Here is an 18,477-nt window from a genome sequence, read left to right as displayed (position 1 = left end):
ATGACAGAGGAGAGTCAATGGACTTGAAAATGGATCAACAGAAATCATTTAATCTGATGAACAGAAAATAGAAATATTGGGGAAAATAATATGGACAGACGCTCAGGAGCTTATGGAATGATACCAAAAGGCCTAACATTCACTTCATTGGAGTCCCAAAAAAAGAAAGATTGGTGCAGAAAATATATTTGAAGAAATAATCCTTGAAAACTTCCCAAATTTGGTGACAGAAATAAGTTTATAGATTCGAGAAGCTCCATAAACCCCACCAAGCAAGATAAACTTAAGAGAAAACCATACCCATATATGTCATAATCAAACTGCTGAAATCCAAAGATAAAATCTTGAAAATACCAGAGAAAACTACATATTAAACAAATGGGAACAATTTAAATGACTCTAGATCTCTTTTCAGTAGACAGTGTAACATTTTAAAAATACTGAAACAAAAAAACTGTCCAACTAGAATTCTGTACCCAGCAAACGTATCCTGCAGGGATGAAGATAAAATAAAGACATTCTCAAATGAAAAAAGAAACTAAGAGAATTCTTTACCACTAGATCTACTTTAAAAGAAATGGTAAAACAAGTTCTTTAGGTTGAACAAAAATTATGTTAGAGGGAAATTGGGAACTTCATGAATGAAGAAAGAGCAGAAGAGATGGTAAATACTGAGTAAATATAATAGACTATTTTTTATCCTCTTAGGTTTTTAAAAATAGGAGTGACTGTTAAAAGCAAAAATTGTGATATTATCTGATAGGGCTTTTAATATATGTATATATAATACGAGTTCTGATAGTTTGCGAACTTGCCACCGTGCACTTACATTGGCAGCACTGTACAAACAGCTTGGTAAGGTTTCATAACCTTGGTGTATCAGTGTCTCACAGCTGTGTTCCGGTCAACGTGTGGTGGTGTCTTGCTGAGTGGCATTCATTATTGTTGCGTGTTTTTGTGTGCCGTTACGAGAATAGCTTGAATTAGAGTAATGAACAAACGTTAAATTTGTTATTAAACTTGGCAAGAATGGAAGTGAAATCAGGGACGTGTTAGTCTAAGTTTATGGGGATAATGCCATGAAGAAAACGGCAGTATACAAGTGGATTAAATGTTTTTCTGAGGGGAGAGAAAGTGTCACTGACGGAGAGAGGTCAGGGCGACCAGTAACAGGCAGAACTGGTGAATACATTGCAAAAATTCATCGAATTGTGAGACAAAATCATCGGCTGACTGTGAGAAGCATAGCAGACCAAGTAAACTTCTATAGAGAAACAGTTAGGGAAATCTTAACTGAAAATCTTGGCATGAGAAAGGTGTGTGCAGAATTGGTCCTGAAGGAGCTCACTGATGAACAAAAGCAAAGGAGAGTCAAAGTTTTCCAAGACCTTTTGGAGAGGCAGGACATTGTTTGGTGCTGTGTTATCACTGGTGATGAAACATGGGTGTACCAACATGACTCTAAAACAAAGCGTCAAAGTGCACATTGGAAGTCAGCCAGTTCTCCATGACCAAAAAAGTTCCATCCAAATCAAGAGTCAAAACGATGTTACAAAACTTTTTGATATCAGCGGGATTATTCATTATGAATTTGTACCAACTAGACAAACAGTTAACCAAGTTTACTATTTGGAGGTGCTGAAAAGATTGCGTGAAAAGTTAGATGAAAATGACCTGAACTTTTTGCCAACAATTCATGGCTCTTTTGTCACGACAATGCACCAGCTCACACAGCACTGTCTGTGAGGGAGTTTTTAGCCAGGAAACAAATCGCTGTATTGGAACACCCTCCCTACTCACCTGATCTGGCCCCCCAATGACTTCTTTCTTTATCCGAAGATAAAGGAAACATTGAAAGAAAGACATTTTGATGACATTCAGGACATGAAGTGTAATACAATGATAGCTCCATTGCAGAAAAAGAGTTTCAAAATTGCTTTGAAGGGTGGACTAGGCACTGGCGTCGGTGCTTGGCTTCCCAAGGGGAGTACTTTGAAGGTGACCATAGTGATAATTCAGCAATGAGGTATGCAGCACTTTTTCTAAGATGAGTTCTCAAACTTAATTGCCAGACCTTGTACATGTGACTACAACATAAAGTGGGGAGGATAAAGGGACCTCTATGGTTGTAAAGTTCCCACATTTAAGTTGTAAAATACTAACTCTAAGTAGACTGTGAAAAGTTAGGTATGTATTTTATAACCCCAAAAGCAACCTCCAAAAACTTTCAAAGAGATTCAGTAAAAAAAAAACCAACATATAAATTAAAATGAAACACATAGAAAGGTAAATAAATCCAATTAAAAATAAATTTCTTTAAAAAATATTCTATTTGGGATAAAAAAAATTGTGATTTTCTAACACATTTATTAGTTGACTTTCTTCATTAATAGATTCTTCATTGACTGGAACTAACTTCACCCTACTGGAAACAGAAATAAATACTTCATCATTTCCCTTTAATTACCAATATCTAGAGAAGGGAGTTAATGGAAATGATCCTCTTTTAAATTATTCTCTTTTTCTTTTTTCAGCAGGGGCATTATTAAGGACTTACAGAATTATAGTCAGTATGCTTTCACCTAACATAGTTGTTATTTTTGTTGTTCATATAGTCTCAATTTTGGCTTCAGACGCCCTTTTAAGGTGGCTCCTATACCTTTTTAAGAATGACTCTGTTAGTCTCTAAACACTTTTCTTGTTTTAGGAACAAAAGATGTCCCAGGCTCATTATGTATATTGGTTATTTTAGTGAGGAGTAGTATTTAGAGACCAAAATCAGGTGTGAGGGGTCCTCACTATTGTTAGGGTGTCATAGCTTTAAGAATCTTTCAATGGACAGAGGTAGAAAATATATATTGAGAAACAAATATAACTTCATATTTCTTAACCTTTTGTAATCGGATACCTGCCCTTACTCTTCCACTAAAACCACTCCTTTTGAAATCTTTCTTTGTATTCATTTATTCAGTAAATATTTTGTGTACACTTTGTATATGCTGACATTGTTCTAGATGCTGAAAATAAAATGCTGAACCAAATAGACAAAAATCACTCCTCTCGTGAAACTTATATTCTCGTGTGTGGGCAGGGGGAGGAAGAAATTAATCAAAATTATATGTCAGGTGGTGATAAGTGCTATGAAGAAAGACAATCTGTGTAAGGAGACCAGAGAGTAACCTATTTTTTTTAGTAGGGTGGTGGGCATAGGCCTTTCTTAAAAGGTGGCATTTAAACAGACCTAATAGGAGTAAAAGGCAAGCCATGCAGATGACTCAAAGAGCTTTTCAGACATAGAGGCCAAGCAGTGCAAAGGCCTGGAGCAGGAGTGTGCTTGGCACATTTGACAAACACCATTGTGACCAGGATGGTGGGGGCAGAGTGGCTCAAGAGGAGAGGTAGGAAGACGGGATGGAGAGGTAATGGGGTTTTGTAGAGCTTGGGATAGATAGACTTTTGTTTTTATTTTGAGTAAGAGCCGAGTAAGGACTTCCATTTTAACAAAACCACATTGGCCGCTGTGTGGAGAGTAGACATTGGAGGAGGTAGGGTCATGGTGGACTCATGGAGAGGAGTTAGTAACCTATTGAAATAATCCAGACTAGAGAATGATTAAAACTTTGATTAGGGTGGTAGTAGTTGAGATGTTAAGAAATAATTGTTTCCAAGTTGCAAATCAAACAGATGGTTTTTATTCCTAATCACATTTGACATACTAACTTTGGATATGGGTGATCACTTCCTCTTTATTTTTTTTTAATTTTTTATTTTTAATTAATTTTATTGGGGTACCATTGGTTAATAACATTATATAAGTTTCAGGTGTACAGTTTTATAAGACATCATCTGTATATTGTATTGTGTGTTCTCCACCCAAAATCTAGTCTTCTGTCACCATATATTTGACCCCCTTTACCCTCTTCATCCTCCCCCCACTCCCCTCTGGTAACCACCATACTGTTGTGTATGTCTATGAGTTTGTTTTGTTTGTTCATTTGTTGCTTTCTGTTTTATATCCCACATATGAGTGAAATCACATGATTCTTGACCTTTTCTGTCTGACATATTTCACTTAACATGATATGCTCAAGATACATCCATGTTGTCACAAATGGCAATATTACATCTTTTTTTATGGCTGAATACTGTGTTTCCCCGAAAATAAGATCTAGCCGGACAATCAGCTCTAATGCATTTTTTGGAGCAAAAATTAATATAAGACCCAGTCTTATTTTAGTATAAGACCAGGTATAATATAATATAATATAATATAATATAATATAATATAATATAATATAATATAATATAGGGTCTTATATAATATAATGTAATATAATATAATACCAGGTCTTAAATTAATTTTTGCTCCGAAAGACGCATTGGAGCTGATTTTCCGACTAGGTCTTATTTTCAGGGAAACACAGTAGTATTTCATTGTATTAATGTACCATATCTTCTTTATCCAATTGTTCGTTGAAGGACACTAGGTTTTTCCATGTCTTGGCTATTGTGAATAATGCTGCAATGAATGTAAGGATATATAACATCTTTACGAATTAAGTGTTTTTAAAGTTTACAAGTAGATACCTGGAAGAGGAATTGCTGGCTCATATGGTAGTGCTATTCTTAATTTTTCGAGGAGCCTCCATACTGTTTTTCATAGAGGCTGCACCAATTTATATTCCCATCAGTATTTTCTCCAAATCCTGTCCAACACTTGTTATTTCTTGTCTTTTTAATAATAGCCATTTTAACAGGTGTAAGTTGTATCTCATTGTAGTTTTGATTTGTATTTCCCTTATAGCTAGTAAAGTTGAGTATCTTTTCGTACATCTGTTGGCCATCTGTATGTCTTCTTGGGAAAAGTGTTTGTTCAAGCCCGATGCCCATTTTTTAAATAAATTGGTTATTTTGTTGAATTGTGTGCGGTTCTTCATATATTTTGAATCTTGGCTCCATATCAGAGGTATTGTTTGCAAATATCTTCTTCCATTCAGTTGGTTGCCTTTTTGTTTTGCTGATGGTTTCTTTTGCTGTGCAGAAACATTTTAGTTTGATGTAGTCCCATTCATTTAATTTTGCTTCTATTTCCTTTGATTTTGGGGTTCACAAAAACCCCTGTGAGACCAAAGTCCATACATTTAGTACCTATGTTTTCTTCTGTGTTTTATTATTTCAGATCTTTTATTCCAGTCTTTAATCCATTTTGTGTTAATTTTTGTACATGGTGTCAGATAGCAATACAGTTTCATTCTTTTACATGTGGCTTTCCGATTTTCCCAACACCATTTATTGAAGAGGATTTCCTTTCTCCATTGTATGTTTTTGGCTCCTTTGTCTAAAATTATTTACCCATAAATGTATGGGTTTTTTCGTCTCTCAGTTGTATTCCAGTGGTCTGTGTGTCTTTTTCTGCCAGTAGCATACTTTTTTGATTATTGTAGTTTTGTAGTATAATTTGAAGTCAGGGAGTGTGATAGCTCTGGCTTTGTTCTTTTCTCAGATTGCTTTGGCTACTCAGAGTCTTTTGTGATTCCATACGAATTCGATGATTTTTGTTCTATTTCTTTGAAAAATGCTATTGGGATTTTGATGGGGATTGCATTAAATCAGTATATTACTTTTAGTAATGTGGCCATTTTAACTATGTGGATTCTTCCAGTCGATGAACACATCGATGAACATATCTTTTCATTTCTTTGTGTTTCTTTCAACAATGTCTTGTAGTTTTCAGTGTATATGCCCTTCACTTCCTTTGTTAAGTTTATTCCTAGGTATTTTTTTGTTGTTGTTGCAATTGCAAATGGGATTGTTTCCTTTATTTCTTTTTCTGATATTTCATTGTTAGTATACAAGAATGCAATAGATTTTTTTTTAACAACTGATAGTCAATTTTATTAAAAAGATTGACTTAAGCATCTGCAATGGTGACTTCAACTTTGACTCCTGGCTCAATACTGATGAACATAAATAATCTGCTTACCAATCTCAGAAGGACTGTGCAAGTCAGTGAGTCGCTTATGGATCCTCATCTGAAAACAATCCCAAGTCTTAGAATCGTCCCCACAGGGAGTTTTCCTTGTAGTGATTCTCAGAGTCTCGGTAGACGTCCAAACTAGTCCCTTTCACTTTGAGATTTTCTTCCTTCGCGCCTGTGATCAAGTCAGCACACACCTTCTCCAAGAATTTTACATTGTGGCTGGTTAGAGTGAATCTAATTCGGTGAATCGCCACCTGTGCTTCCACGGGTGTCTTTCCAGTATCTTTCAAAGGCATGGTTGGGGCGCAGCTTCCTGACTGAATTGTTCCTCAGAGAGACGGAACAGTGTGAGTCAGGAGCAGGAGTGGGCGGCGGAATGAAGCTCCGCTGCAGCTGTGACCGTGTCTTCCTCAAAGAGACAGGAATGCAATAGATTTTTATACATTGATTTTGAATCCTGCAGTTTTTCTATATTTTTAAATTGTTTTTAATAGTCTTTTGGTGGAGTCTTTAGGGTTTTCTATCTATGGAATCACATCATTTGCAAATAGTGACAGTGTTACTTCTTCATTCCCAATTTGGATGCATTTTATTTCTCTTTTTTTTTGCCTGATTGCTCTGGCTAGGACTTCCAGTTCTATGTTGGATATCAGTGGCAATAGTGGGCATCCTTGGCTTGTTCCTGATCATAGAGGAAAAGCTTTCAGTTTTTCATCGATTATGATATTAGCTTAGGGTTTGTCATATATGGCCTTTATTATATTGCAGTACTTTACTTCTATACCCATTTTATTGAGTGTTTGAATGATAAATGGACGTTGTGTCTTGTCAAATGCTTTTTTTGCCTCTATTGATATGATCATATGATTTTCATCTTTCGTTAATAAGGTGTATCATATTGATTGATTTGCATATATTGAATGATTCTTGCATCCCTGAAATGAACCCCACTTGATCGTGATGTATTATCTTTTTAATGTATTGTTCTATTTGATTTGCTAGTATTTTGTTTACGACTTCTGCATCTGTGTTCATCAGAAGTATTTGCCTATAATTTTCTTTTCCTGTTGTCCTTGCCTGGTTTTGGTATCAGAATAATGTTAGCCTTGTAAAATGAATTAGGAAGTATTGCTTGTTCTTCAAATTTTTTTAGAGCAGTTTTAGAAGGATAAGTATTATTAAATCTTCTTTGAATGTTTGGTAGAATTCACAAATGAAGCCATCTGCCTTGAACTTTTGTTTTTTTGGGTGGTTTTGGGTGACTTTTTCAATCCTTAACTGTTGATTAGTCTATTTTGGTTTTCCAGTTCTTCATGGTTTAGTCTAAGAAGGTTATATATTTCTAAGAACTTTTCCATTTCTTCTAGTTTACCAAATTTGGTGGTATGTAACCTTTTGTAGTATTCTTGTATAATACTTTGTATTTCTATGGTAGCTTTTGTAACTTCTCTTTCATTCCTGATTTTATTTATTTGAGTCTTTTTGTCTTTTTTCCTTAGTGAGTCTAGCTAGAGGTTTGTCAATTTTATTTATTTTCAAAGAACCAGCTCTTTGTTTCATGAATTTTTCTGTTGTCTTTTTTATTCTGTATTTTGTTTAATTCTGCTCTAATTTTTCTTATTTTCTTCTACTTTAGGATTCATTTCTTCTTTTTCTAATTCTTTGAGGTGAAGTGTTAGATTGTTTATTTGATTTTTTCTTGTTTCTTGAGATAGGTCTGTAATACTATAATCTTCCCTCTTAGTACCGCTTTTGCTGCATCCAAAATTTTTTGATTTGTCATTTTAATTTGTCTCTATATATCTTTTGATCTTTTATTTCTTCTTTGACTCAATAGTTGTTCAGCAGTATTTTGTTTAATCTCCACATATTTACGGTTTTCCCAGTTTTGTTCTTATGGTTAATTTCGAGTTTGATATTGTTGTGGTCAGAAAATATGCTTGGTATGATTTCAGTCTTTTTAAATTAATTGAGACTAGTGTTGTGCCCCCAACATATGGTCTATCCTTGAGAGTGTTCATGAGCACTTGAGAAGAATGTATATTCTGTTATTTGGGGATAGAAAGGTCTGTAAATGTTATGTCCAATTGATTGAATGTGTCATTTAAGGCCCCTTTAAAAAAAACTTTTATCATATACACACAAAAGAATATTTATAGCATGTTTGATAAACACAAAAGAATATATATATATGTTTTTAACTTGCGAAACAAGGATAAAACAAATGCTTATGAACCCATCACATAGCCTAAGTGCCCTGCTACAAGAGGTAATCACTGTTCTGAATTTTGGATTCATCATTGAGGTCCTTGCTTTTTGAAAAATAGTCTCACTTCATATATAAATAGTCAATGCTTATTTTTGAGTGTTATGAAAATTGTATCATGCTGTATATAGTCATCTATGATTTGTGTGCATTGATTAACATTATGATGGTTCAATTTATTAGATTTTTTTGTGTTGCTGTGGCTTATTTTCACTGCTGTATAATAGTCCATTGGGCAAATCTGCCATAATTTATCCACTTTCCTGATGGACATTTCAGATATTCTAGATTTCTGTGTTTGTTTGCTGTTATGTTTTAAAATACTATGAATATTTGTGTGAAATTTTTTTTATGGTAGATAGTTAGGAATTGGATTGCTATACTGCAGGGTATTACAAAATTTGCTGAAGTGCTACTATAGTGTAATCTAATCCAGCAATTTATAAAAATTCTCATTGTTCTACTTCATCATCAACAACACTCAGTTGTTCCTAATTTTTGCCAAACTGTTGAGTATAAAATTTATTATCTCATTTTAGACTAAATTTGTATTTCCCTAACAATTAATATTAATGAAAGTCAGTATCTTTTCATAGGTTAATTGGCTTCATGTTTTTCTTCTGTTTTCCCTTCCCTTTTGTATTGCAATGTTTACTTCTTACTACATTGACTACTTCTTAGTGATTAGTTGTTTATATGTATTCTGGTTAGTAATCCTTTATTGGTATTAAAAGATGAGTCTCAACCATTTCTAGTAAGTTCCACCCTTGAATATGTAGCAAAGTTAGATTTGGATCTAGCTCTGAAGAAGGTTCTAACTTCAGGTAGGTTGGAGAGTGGCAGAATAGAAAAGTAAATAGCCTGTTAACAATTATGGTCTGAGAGATGCCACTATAGGAGATGCCCCTCTTAATATAACATGTCAGAGATGCTTAAACTAAATTTCTTTAAACTGCATACAGTTTAAACATACAGTTTGTTGAGGGATCAGTAAAATGTTCTGAACATGGTAACTAGATTTTCAATTTCCATCTATATTCTTTCCTCACATTTACCTGCCTGATAACATTTCTATGGTAGACGTATCTTGTTTTTCCTCTTCACCTCCCCTTTCGCAGTTTGTCTTCTACCACTTTGTAAAAGAAAGGCAAACCTGTCACATTCTAAATCTTAGGATGGTACGCTACTTTGGGATGTACAAATCACTGAGGTATCAAATAAAAGGGACAATTTTAGAATGCCTTGCTCCAGAAGGAGTGTTTTCTGAAAAAACAAAGCAAGAAAAATGGAATGGAACAGCTTTTTATTTCATCCGTCTAACAAATATGTAGCAATGCTGCCTTATCTTTCTTACAATTAGAATTGAAAGTAGAATGGTGATCATGGGGGAAAGTATTAACATGTTTTTTATTTGAGTTGAAAAAAGAAGGCAGACTGTAATGACAAAATAAATATAATTTGACTCACTAGTTCAATAACATGACTGCCTTTGCTACTTAGTTTACAGAATACACATTATCCATAAATTAACTGAGATTAAATCTCATTTAAAGTTTTAGTGGAAAAATTTTAAAACATACAAATTACATTGTTTGCAACTGTATACTTCAAGTAAAAAGTTTTAGAAGTCTTTAAAATGTTTAAGGGGAAACTTTTTTTAGTGGGTACATGAGGAAAAATATTGGAAGACCACTGATATGATCAGATAAGGGGATGGCAGAGGCTACAGATTCAGGTTCTTTTCTGAAGGAGATGGCACCAGAGTACCTTTTAAAGAACTTAGGTTTCTAACTGTTGGGGTTTAAGTGATGACTACAACAGGAATTCCCTCCATGGGAAACTTACAGAAGTGCAAAAACTGACACAGAACAAATATACCACATGATGTCCATCAGTGAAAGTGCCATGAGGGGAAAATAAAGCAGGATGAAAGATATAGAGCGTTTGGATACTGTTTTAGATAGAGCACGTAAGGATAGGGCACACAGATTGGTAAGGTGCCATTTGAGCAGACACCTGAGGGAAGTGAAAGAGAGAAAGCCAAGTGATTATCTGGGGAACAGTAAATACCATGACTGAGGCCAGAATGTGTGACTGTAGCATAGGAGTGTGGTGGGCAATGAAGTCTGAAACGTGGGGCTACAGGGCTCTTTAAAGCTGTGCTGTCCTATATGGTAGCCACTGCCTACATGTGGCTATTTAAATTAAATACAATCACAGATTCACTCCATAAGTTACGTTAGCCACATTTCAAATGCTCATTAGTCACTTACATGTGACTAATATCTACTGTATTGGACAGCACAAATATGGAACATTTTCAAAAGCTCTGTTGGGCATTGTTTGGCTCCTGTGGTGCCAGATTTATATTCTAAGTCTGAAGGGAAACCATTCGAAATTTTGAGAACAGTGACATCATCTGGTTTTAAAAGTCACCTTTTTTGCTGTTTAGAAGTATAAGTGGAAGTTGGCCAGGTGAAGAGATGGGTGGGCATTTTAGGTAGAAGTAATACATACAGAGGCTCAAGGGTACCTTTAAGATATGAAAGTTGTAAGTGATCAGTCTTAGCCTATTTTTTTTTTTGGTAATTTTTATTTTGGTCTCCTTTTAAACTTTTTAAGAAGTTACAAGTATGGTACTAGGAACTCCCATATACCACTAATCCAAATTTACCAGTTTATGTTTTGCCCCATTGCTTTATTATCCTCATTTCCCCCATATGTATAAAAGTAATTGTGTGTGTGCATACATTTTCTTTTTTGGGGAGGGCGGTTGGGGATCAATTTGAGAGTGAGATACTGTGCCCTTTATCCTTACATGAATGTGTACTTCCTAAGAAGGACTTTTTTTTTTTTACTTGTTCCTGTAGTTAATCAAAATTATGGAAGTGATCATAGATAGAATTCTATTATATAATCCACAGTACATGTTCAAATTTTATCACTTGTTCCAATATTTTTTATAGCTGTCTCTCCCTCTGACCCACCCCCCAACTCCCACCCTTACACACTCCCCACCCCTTCACTCAAGTCTTGGATACAATCCAGGCACCCCAGGATCATGTATTGAGTTTAGTTGTTATGTCAGTTCAGTTTTCTTTAATCTGAAACACTCTCTGAACCTTTCTTTGTGTTTCTTGACCTTGATATGTTTGAAGAGTACAGAACAGTTATTTTATAGAAACTACCACAGTTTGGGTTTTATAAAAATGTTCCTCATGATTTGCGGTGGGCATTTTGGGCAGGTATACCAATGATTTTGTATCTTCTCAGTTCATCATACGCTAGGTATATGATACTTGTTTGTCTTCTCAAGGGCACATGGGACATTTCCCAAGAGACCATACATTAGATCACAAATTAAGTCTCAATAGGTTAACAAAGATGTATTATACAAAGTGTCTTCTTCGGCTATAATAAGATGAACTTAGAAATAAATAACAAAAGTAAAGGAAATTTTGCCATTTTTTTGGAAATAAACACACACTCTTAAATAATCAATGGATCAAAAAAGAAATCATTAGGGAAATTAGAAAACAGGGATGAATGAAAGCAAAAACAACATTCGAAAACCTATGCAACGTAGTGAAAGCAGTGCAAAGGGAGAAATTTAAAACTATAAATGTTTACAGTGAAAAACAAGAAAGATCTCTAGTCAACAATTTATAACTTAGGAAACGAGAAAAAGAGGAACAAACTAAACCCAAAGCTAACAGAGGAAGGAAGTAACAATTAGAACAGAGATAAAATAGAGAATAGAAAAACAATAGAGAAAATAAATACAACTAAAAGTTGATTCTTTGAAAAGATCATCAAAATTGACAAACCTTCAGCTAGATGGACTGAGGAAAAAAGACTCCAATTAATAAAATCAGAGATAAAAATGGACATTACTCCTAATTTAACACAAATAAAAAGGAGTATAAGAGTACTATGAATAATTGTGTGCCAACAACTTGGATAACCTAGATGAAATGGGAAAAATTTTAGAAACACAAAACTGATCAAGACTAAATCTCGAAAAAATATAAAATCTGAATAGACCTATAACTGATAAGAATATTGAAACAGTAATCAAATGTCTTTTGACAAGAAAAGCCCATTACCTGTTGACTTCACTGGTGAATCCTACCAAACGTTTAAAGAAGAACTAATACCACTTCTCAAACTTTTCCAAAAATCGAAAGAGGAGGGAATACTTCCTAACTCATTCTATGAGGCCCGCATTACACTGATACCAAAGTCAGATAAAGATAATACAAGAACAGAAAATTAAAAGATCAGTATGCCTTATAAATGTTGATGCAAAAATCCTCAACAAAATACTAGCAAACCAAATTCAGCAGCATATTGAAAGGATTATACACCACTACCAGATAGGATTTATTTCTGGAATGCCAGGATAGTTCAACATACGAAAATTGATCAATATACCCCATTAAGTGAATGAAGGAGCTAAAGAACACATAATCCTCTCAATTGATGCAGAACAAGTATTTGACAAAATTCAGTACTCTTTCATGATAAAAACACTCAACAAACTCGGAACAGAATGCAACTACCTGAACATAATGAAAACCATATGAAAAAACCACAGCTAACATCATACTCAGTGGTAAAAAAGACAGAGCTTTTCATCTTAAGATTAGAAAAAATGCAAGAATGCCCACTTTTGCCACTTCTAGTCAATATAGTACTGGAATTTCTAGCCAGGTCAATTAGGCGAGGAAGAGAAATAAAGGCATCCTAATTGGAAAGGAAAAGTATCTCTGTTGGCACACGACATGTAGAAAAACCCAAAGATGTAAAAAAAAACAAAAAACACACACCAAGAATCTGTTATAGCTAATAAATGAATTCAGCAAAGTAGCAGGATACAAAGTCAACACACAAATATGAATTGCATTTCTGTACACTAACAATGAACAATCAATCCAAGAAGGGTATTCCATTTATAATAACATGAAAAAGAATAAGATTCTTAGGAATTAACTAAGGAGGCGAAATACTTATATAATGAAAACTATAAAACATTTCTGAAAGAAATTTAAAAAGATATGAATAAATGGAAGCACATTCTATGTTCATTGATTGGAAGACTTAATATTGAACAATGATGAAATTGCCCAAGCGAACCACAGATGCAATACAATCCCTATCAAAATCCCAATAACATTTTTTTTTTTGGCTAAAATAAAAAACTGTATCCTAGAATTCGTACAGAATCTCAAAGAACCCCAAAGAACCAAACAGTCTTGAAAAAGAACACCAAAGCTGGAGGACTCATTCTAACTGATTTCAAAGCTTGCTACAAAGCTACAGTAATCAAAACATTGTGGTATTGGAATAAAGACAGATATGTAGACCAATGGAATAGAGTAGAGAGTCCAGAAATAAGCCCTCACATACATGGTCAAATGATTTTTGATGAGTGCTTAGACCATTTAATAGGGAAAGGGTTGTCTTTTCAACAAATGGTGTTGGGAAAACTGGATATTCACATCCAAAAGAATGAAGTTGAACCCTTATCTAACACCATATGTAAAAATTTAAGTCAAAATGGAGCAAAGATCTAAATATAAGAATTAAAACTATAGAACTCTTAGATGAAAACATAAGGCTTCCTCACCTTGGATTTGGCAATGACTTCTTGGGTATAATACCAAAAGCACAGGCAACAAAAGAAAAAATAGACAAATTGGACTTAATGAAATTTTTAAAATTTTGTGCAGAATAAAAAGGCAAACCAGAGAATGGGAGAAAATAATCGATATTTACAAATCACATGTCTGATAAGAGATTAATATCTAGAATGTATAGAGAAATAAAACTCAATAGCAACAAAAAACAACTGGATTAAAAAATGGGCAAAGGACTTGAATAGAAATTTCTCCAAAGGAGATATACAAATAGCCAATAAAATAAGCAAATAAAAAGATGCTCAACATCACTGATCATTATGGGAATGTAAATTAAGACCACAGGGAGATAGCACCCCACACCTATTAAGATGGCTTCTATCAAAAAAACAGGAAATAACAAGTGTTGGTGAGAATATGGAGGAATAGGAATCGTTGTGCACTGTTGGTGGGATTGTGAAATGGTGCAGCTGCTATGGAAAACAGTATGGCAATTCCTCAGAAAATTGAAAACAGAATTACCATATAATCTAGCATTTACATTTCTGGGTATATATTCCAAAAAAATAAAATAAAGTTTCAAAAAGATATTTGTACACACATGTTCATAGCAGCATTATTCATTTTAGCTGAAACAGGGAAGCAACTGAAGTGTCCATCCATGGATGAATGGATAAGCAAAATGTGTAGTATAAATACGATCAAATTCATTGTATGTATAATACAAGACAATTAAGCCTTAGAAAGAAAGGTAGTTCTGACATGGGTATAATATGGATGAACCTTGGGAACATGTATGCTAACAGAGATAAGCCAAGCACAATAGGACAAATACTGTATGATTTCACTTATATGAGCCACTTAGTATTGTTATAGAGAACACAAAATGGTTGTCAGGGTCTAGGGAAAGAGGAGAATGGGGTGTTATTTCATGGGTAGATTTTCAGTTTTATAAGGTGAAAAGCACTCTGGACATACTGTAGTGATGGCTGCACATTCTAAATGTATTTAATACTACTAACCTATACATTAAAAAATAGTTAAGATGGTAAATTTTATGTTGTATGTATTTTACCCCAATAAAAAATTACACTGAGCTAAATGAGATTTTATATTTATAGTACATAATAGGTTTTTGGTTTTTGAGGCAGAATTTCATTTTTAAAAGCAGCTATAAGACATAGTTGGGGCCTGGCCTTGTTAATATTTGGAGTTGTGAAACTTGATATTAACATTAATAGTATATCATATTTGTTTTTCATTTCTTATTTTCTACAGTCGTGACAGTGCTTCAGTCTTTTCTTGTCTTTCATGACCTTCTGAAGTGAGCTAATTAGTGATTTTGTACAATGTCCTTCAATTTGGGTTTGTTTGATGATTTCTCTTGATTATGTTGAGAGTATGCATTACTGGGAAGGATACCGCAGAAGCAAGGTGCCCTTCTCGGTACATACTAACCAGGGGTACATGATGTCAGAATGTAATACTGGCGATGTTAACCATGATCAGTTGGCTCAGATGTTGTCTGCTAGGATTTTGTACTACAAATTTACCATTTTTCCCTTTGTAATTGTTAAATATTTTAGGAGAAATACTTTGAGACTATGCTTATTAAACTTTTACCCACTGTTTTTAGCATCCATTGATTTTTCTTCCCTGTGGCAGTTGCTGTTGTGGATTTCTAATGGTGATTTTTATATTTGCCTCATTTCTTCTACATTTATTAATTGTGTTTCTTTTGGTAGGAATAGTTGCCCCTTTCCCCCATTTTAAATTTGTTAGTCAATTTTAGTACAGTCATGCGTCATGTAATGTGGATGTTTTGGGTCAACAATGGACGGAATAGGCAAAGGTGGTCCCATAAGATTATAATGGGGCTGAAAAATTCCTGTCACCTAGTAATGTTGTAGCCATGGAAACGTCATAGTGCAATGCATCACTCACATGTTTATGGTGATGCTGGTATAAACAACCTACTGCATTTCCAGTTGTATAAAGTATGGCACATACAAGTATGTACAGTACATAATACTGGTAATGATAATAACCAACTGTGTTACTGGTTTATGTTAGTATTCTTTTAATCATTATTTTAGAATGCATGCTTTCTACTTATTAAAAAAACAGTTTCCTGTAAAACAGTATGCCATGTTACCCCAGCAACAGCCTCATGTATCTTGTGTTTACTGCATCTCTCAATTGCATCAATTTTTCTTGTGTTTGATTTAATCTTGTATTTTTTTCTTCATGGTCCCTAAGCTTTAGAACAATGATGAAATTGCCTAACAATGCATTTCTCAGAATGCATCCCTGTTGTTGAGTTTTTTTTTTTTTTTTTGGTTAACATTCAGTTGAACTCTACAGATGTATTTTAATTTGAGGGGGGACAATGGGTAAATTTAAAGCCGAATACTGAATAGAATCTGTGAACTCAATTCTCTGTTTGGTGCCTTATATATTTTACTTTATAAGGTTTACTTTTGTATGGGTCTTATTTTTGTTATTTGTGAAGTAATTTTTTGTAAGAATTCATGTGATTAGATGATTTTTTCTCATATCAATTATCTCAAGTTATAAGTTGGGGGAATCTAATGAAAGTATATTTTGGGTTAATATATAGTTTTAAATTTTATAATTTAATAACTACTTTGGAATGAAAACATACCTTTTTTTTTTTTTTCCTTCTTAGGCTTGAAAAGGAATACACTACAATAAAAACTAAAGAAATGGAAGAGCAAGTTGAAATTAAAGTAAGCTTCTCAGGACTTTTAAAAGTGCTGAACATAAATTGATTGAAGTCAGTTATTTGGCCATAGATGTTAGGTTATGTTAATATATTTGTTACCTACCTGTATTACATTTAGCAGTGATGTTTGTATTTATTTATTGATACATTTATTTGCCATCCCACGAATTATAGTTAAAAACAGATATTTCAAAAACCAGAACAATGTGACTAGAGTGGTTTTCATTCTACTGTAAAAGAGTGCAGCTTTTCCCTTTTTCTAGGTATGTTGGTAGGTTATCAGAAGAAAATACTTCCACGGGAAACATAATTATCATTCCATTTAAGCATATTTTTAAAAGTTGCAGAGAAGATAATTACAGTGTGCTGAGACTAACAGCAGTATAGTCTAAGGTAGACCAAACAGCAAATCATTGCACTAGAACTCACTATGGCTGTCTTGGGGATGCAGGAAGCTTGGGCTAATTCAACTTTTCATCACTCAGTAAAGGTTATACTTTTGAACTACTCTCCAGAGAAATGGGTAGATTTTAAACTTAAAGGACATATAAATTCCTATGTGTACCTTAAAATTCTTATTCGTTCTGCCTGTAAGGCCAGAAATTCTTAAGTTGGGGATTTTTGGTATTGTTTGAGCTTAGAGTTAAGGAAAGTTGTATTGGCTTTATGCTGGTGTTTCAGGACGGGGATGATGAGTAGGAGCATGAGTTAGTGAGGGAACTCTGGCTGAGCCAATTCCTTATTTCTTAATTCCCCCATCCCCCCCCCCCAAAAAAAAAAAGGAAACAAAAATAAAACAATTGTTATTGAGTGACTCCATTTTTTTTTTTAACTCTTTGTTTGGGTGTATCTGTCTGAATTTTGATTTGGACCTGGCAAGACATTAGATGACCACCTTATTCACAATTAATTAGCCCTGTATTAGTTCAGCCTTGCTACAAAATACCACTATATTACTCACACCCTACAGGTCCTTTTTACAAGGGAATGGGTTCTGTTCGTACTCCTTGCTGCGGTCCTCCTCAGAAGCCTCCTGGGAGACTATTTTTCTATGTGACTGACCTCTCTCTCATCAACTCTGTCTCCCTTCTCTAGATGTTTATTTCCATCTGTCACCTATTCCTATTAATTGGAAATAAATACTTCTACATTTTTCAGAGAGAGAAAGAGAGAGAGGCAGACAGACAGAAAGAAAAGATCCTTGTGGATGTTTTTCCTTCCTTTTTAAAATTTCTGTCACCCAACTGCTGCTCTACCATTTGCTTTTCTTTTAGGTACCATGAGTAAGGGTAATATTAAATCATACCCTCCACTTCAACCTACTGAAAGTAAAAAGTACGTCATCCTGATGAGTGGGGAGAGAGTATGGGTTATCGCATACCAGGAATATTCGGAACTGCAAATCAAGAATCTGAGGATGGGGAAGCCATCCTGTTCAATTCTCCATGCAAAGTTATTGGGGGGAAAAAAAACAAAACAAAACTCAAGTCTATGAACAATTCTTGCTCTTGAAGAAGTTTCTGCTAAAATTAAGTCACATGAATGTAGGAATAGCAAAAGGCCTTTTCAAAAAGATCTTTAGCAGATTTTAGTCTTTATTTGCAGTTTTTTCCAAATTTTGGTTTTTGTGGAAAGTTATGGTTCACTTACTTTACAAAATACTTTTGCGTGCCAGCTCCATGTGTTGTAGGTAAAAACAGATGGCATAAAGTTATTTATAGAGAAGAATCGGGGGGAAAACAGAAAGATAAAAATATTAGTGGGACATATCAGGTAAATAAATATGCTGATCTCAAAGGTAGTGTGTTCCTTTTATAACATCTTATTTCCACATAGTTCTGTCTTA

The 18,477-nt window shown here is 34.2% G+C and overlaps 1 protein-coding gene and 1 pseudogene across 6 annotated transcripts in view; one reads left to right on the top strand and one right to left on the bottom strand.

Annotated features, from left to right (window-relative positions):
* EVI5 (ecotropic viral integration site 5) overlaps positions 1–18,477 on the top strand; it is a 223,954-nt gene that overhangs the window by 91,710 nt on the left and 113,767 nt on the right. For all 6 annotated transcript variants that reach the window (XM_088791322.1, XM_019752853.3, XM_019752838.3 and 3 more), the window contains exon 10: positions 16,575–16,635. In XM_088791322.1, the coding sequence (XP_088647448.1) occupies positions 16,575–16,635 (61 nt within the window). The remainder of the gene's footprint in view (positions 1–16,574; positions 16,636–18,477) is intronic.
* Positions 5,912–6,276, bottom strand: LOC109458889 (small ribosomal subunit protein uS10 pseudogene; annotated as a pseudogene).

This window comes from Rhinolophus sinicus, chromosome 14 (genome assembly GCF_057876585.1).
Source record: "Rhinolophus sinicus isolate RSI-liver-muscle chromosome 14, RSI-T2T, whole genome shotgun sequence".
NCBI lineage: Eukaryota > Metazoa > Chordata > Mammalia > Chiroptera > Rhinolophidae > Rhinolophus > Rhinolophus sinicus.
Note: the sequence above shows the minus strand (reverse complement) of the source record. Positions and strands in the feature narration are given on the sequence as shown.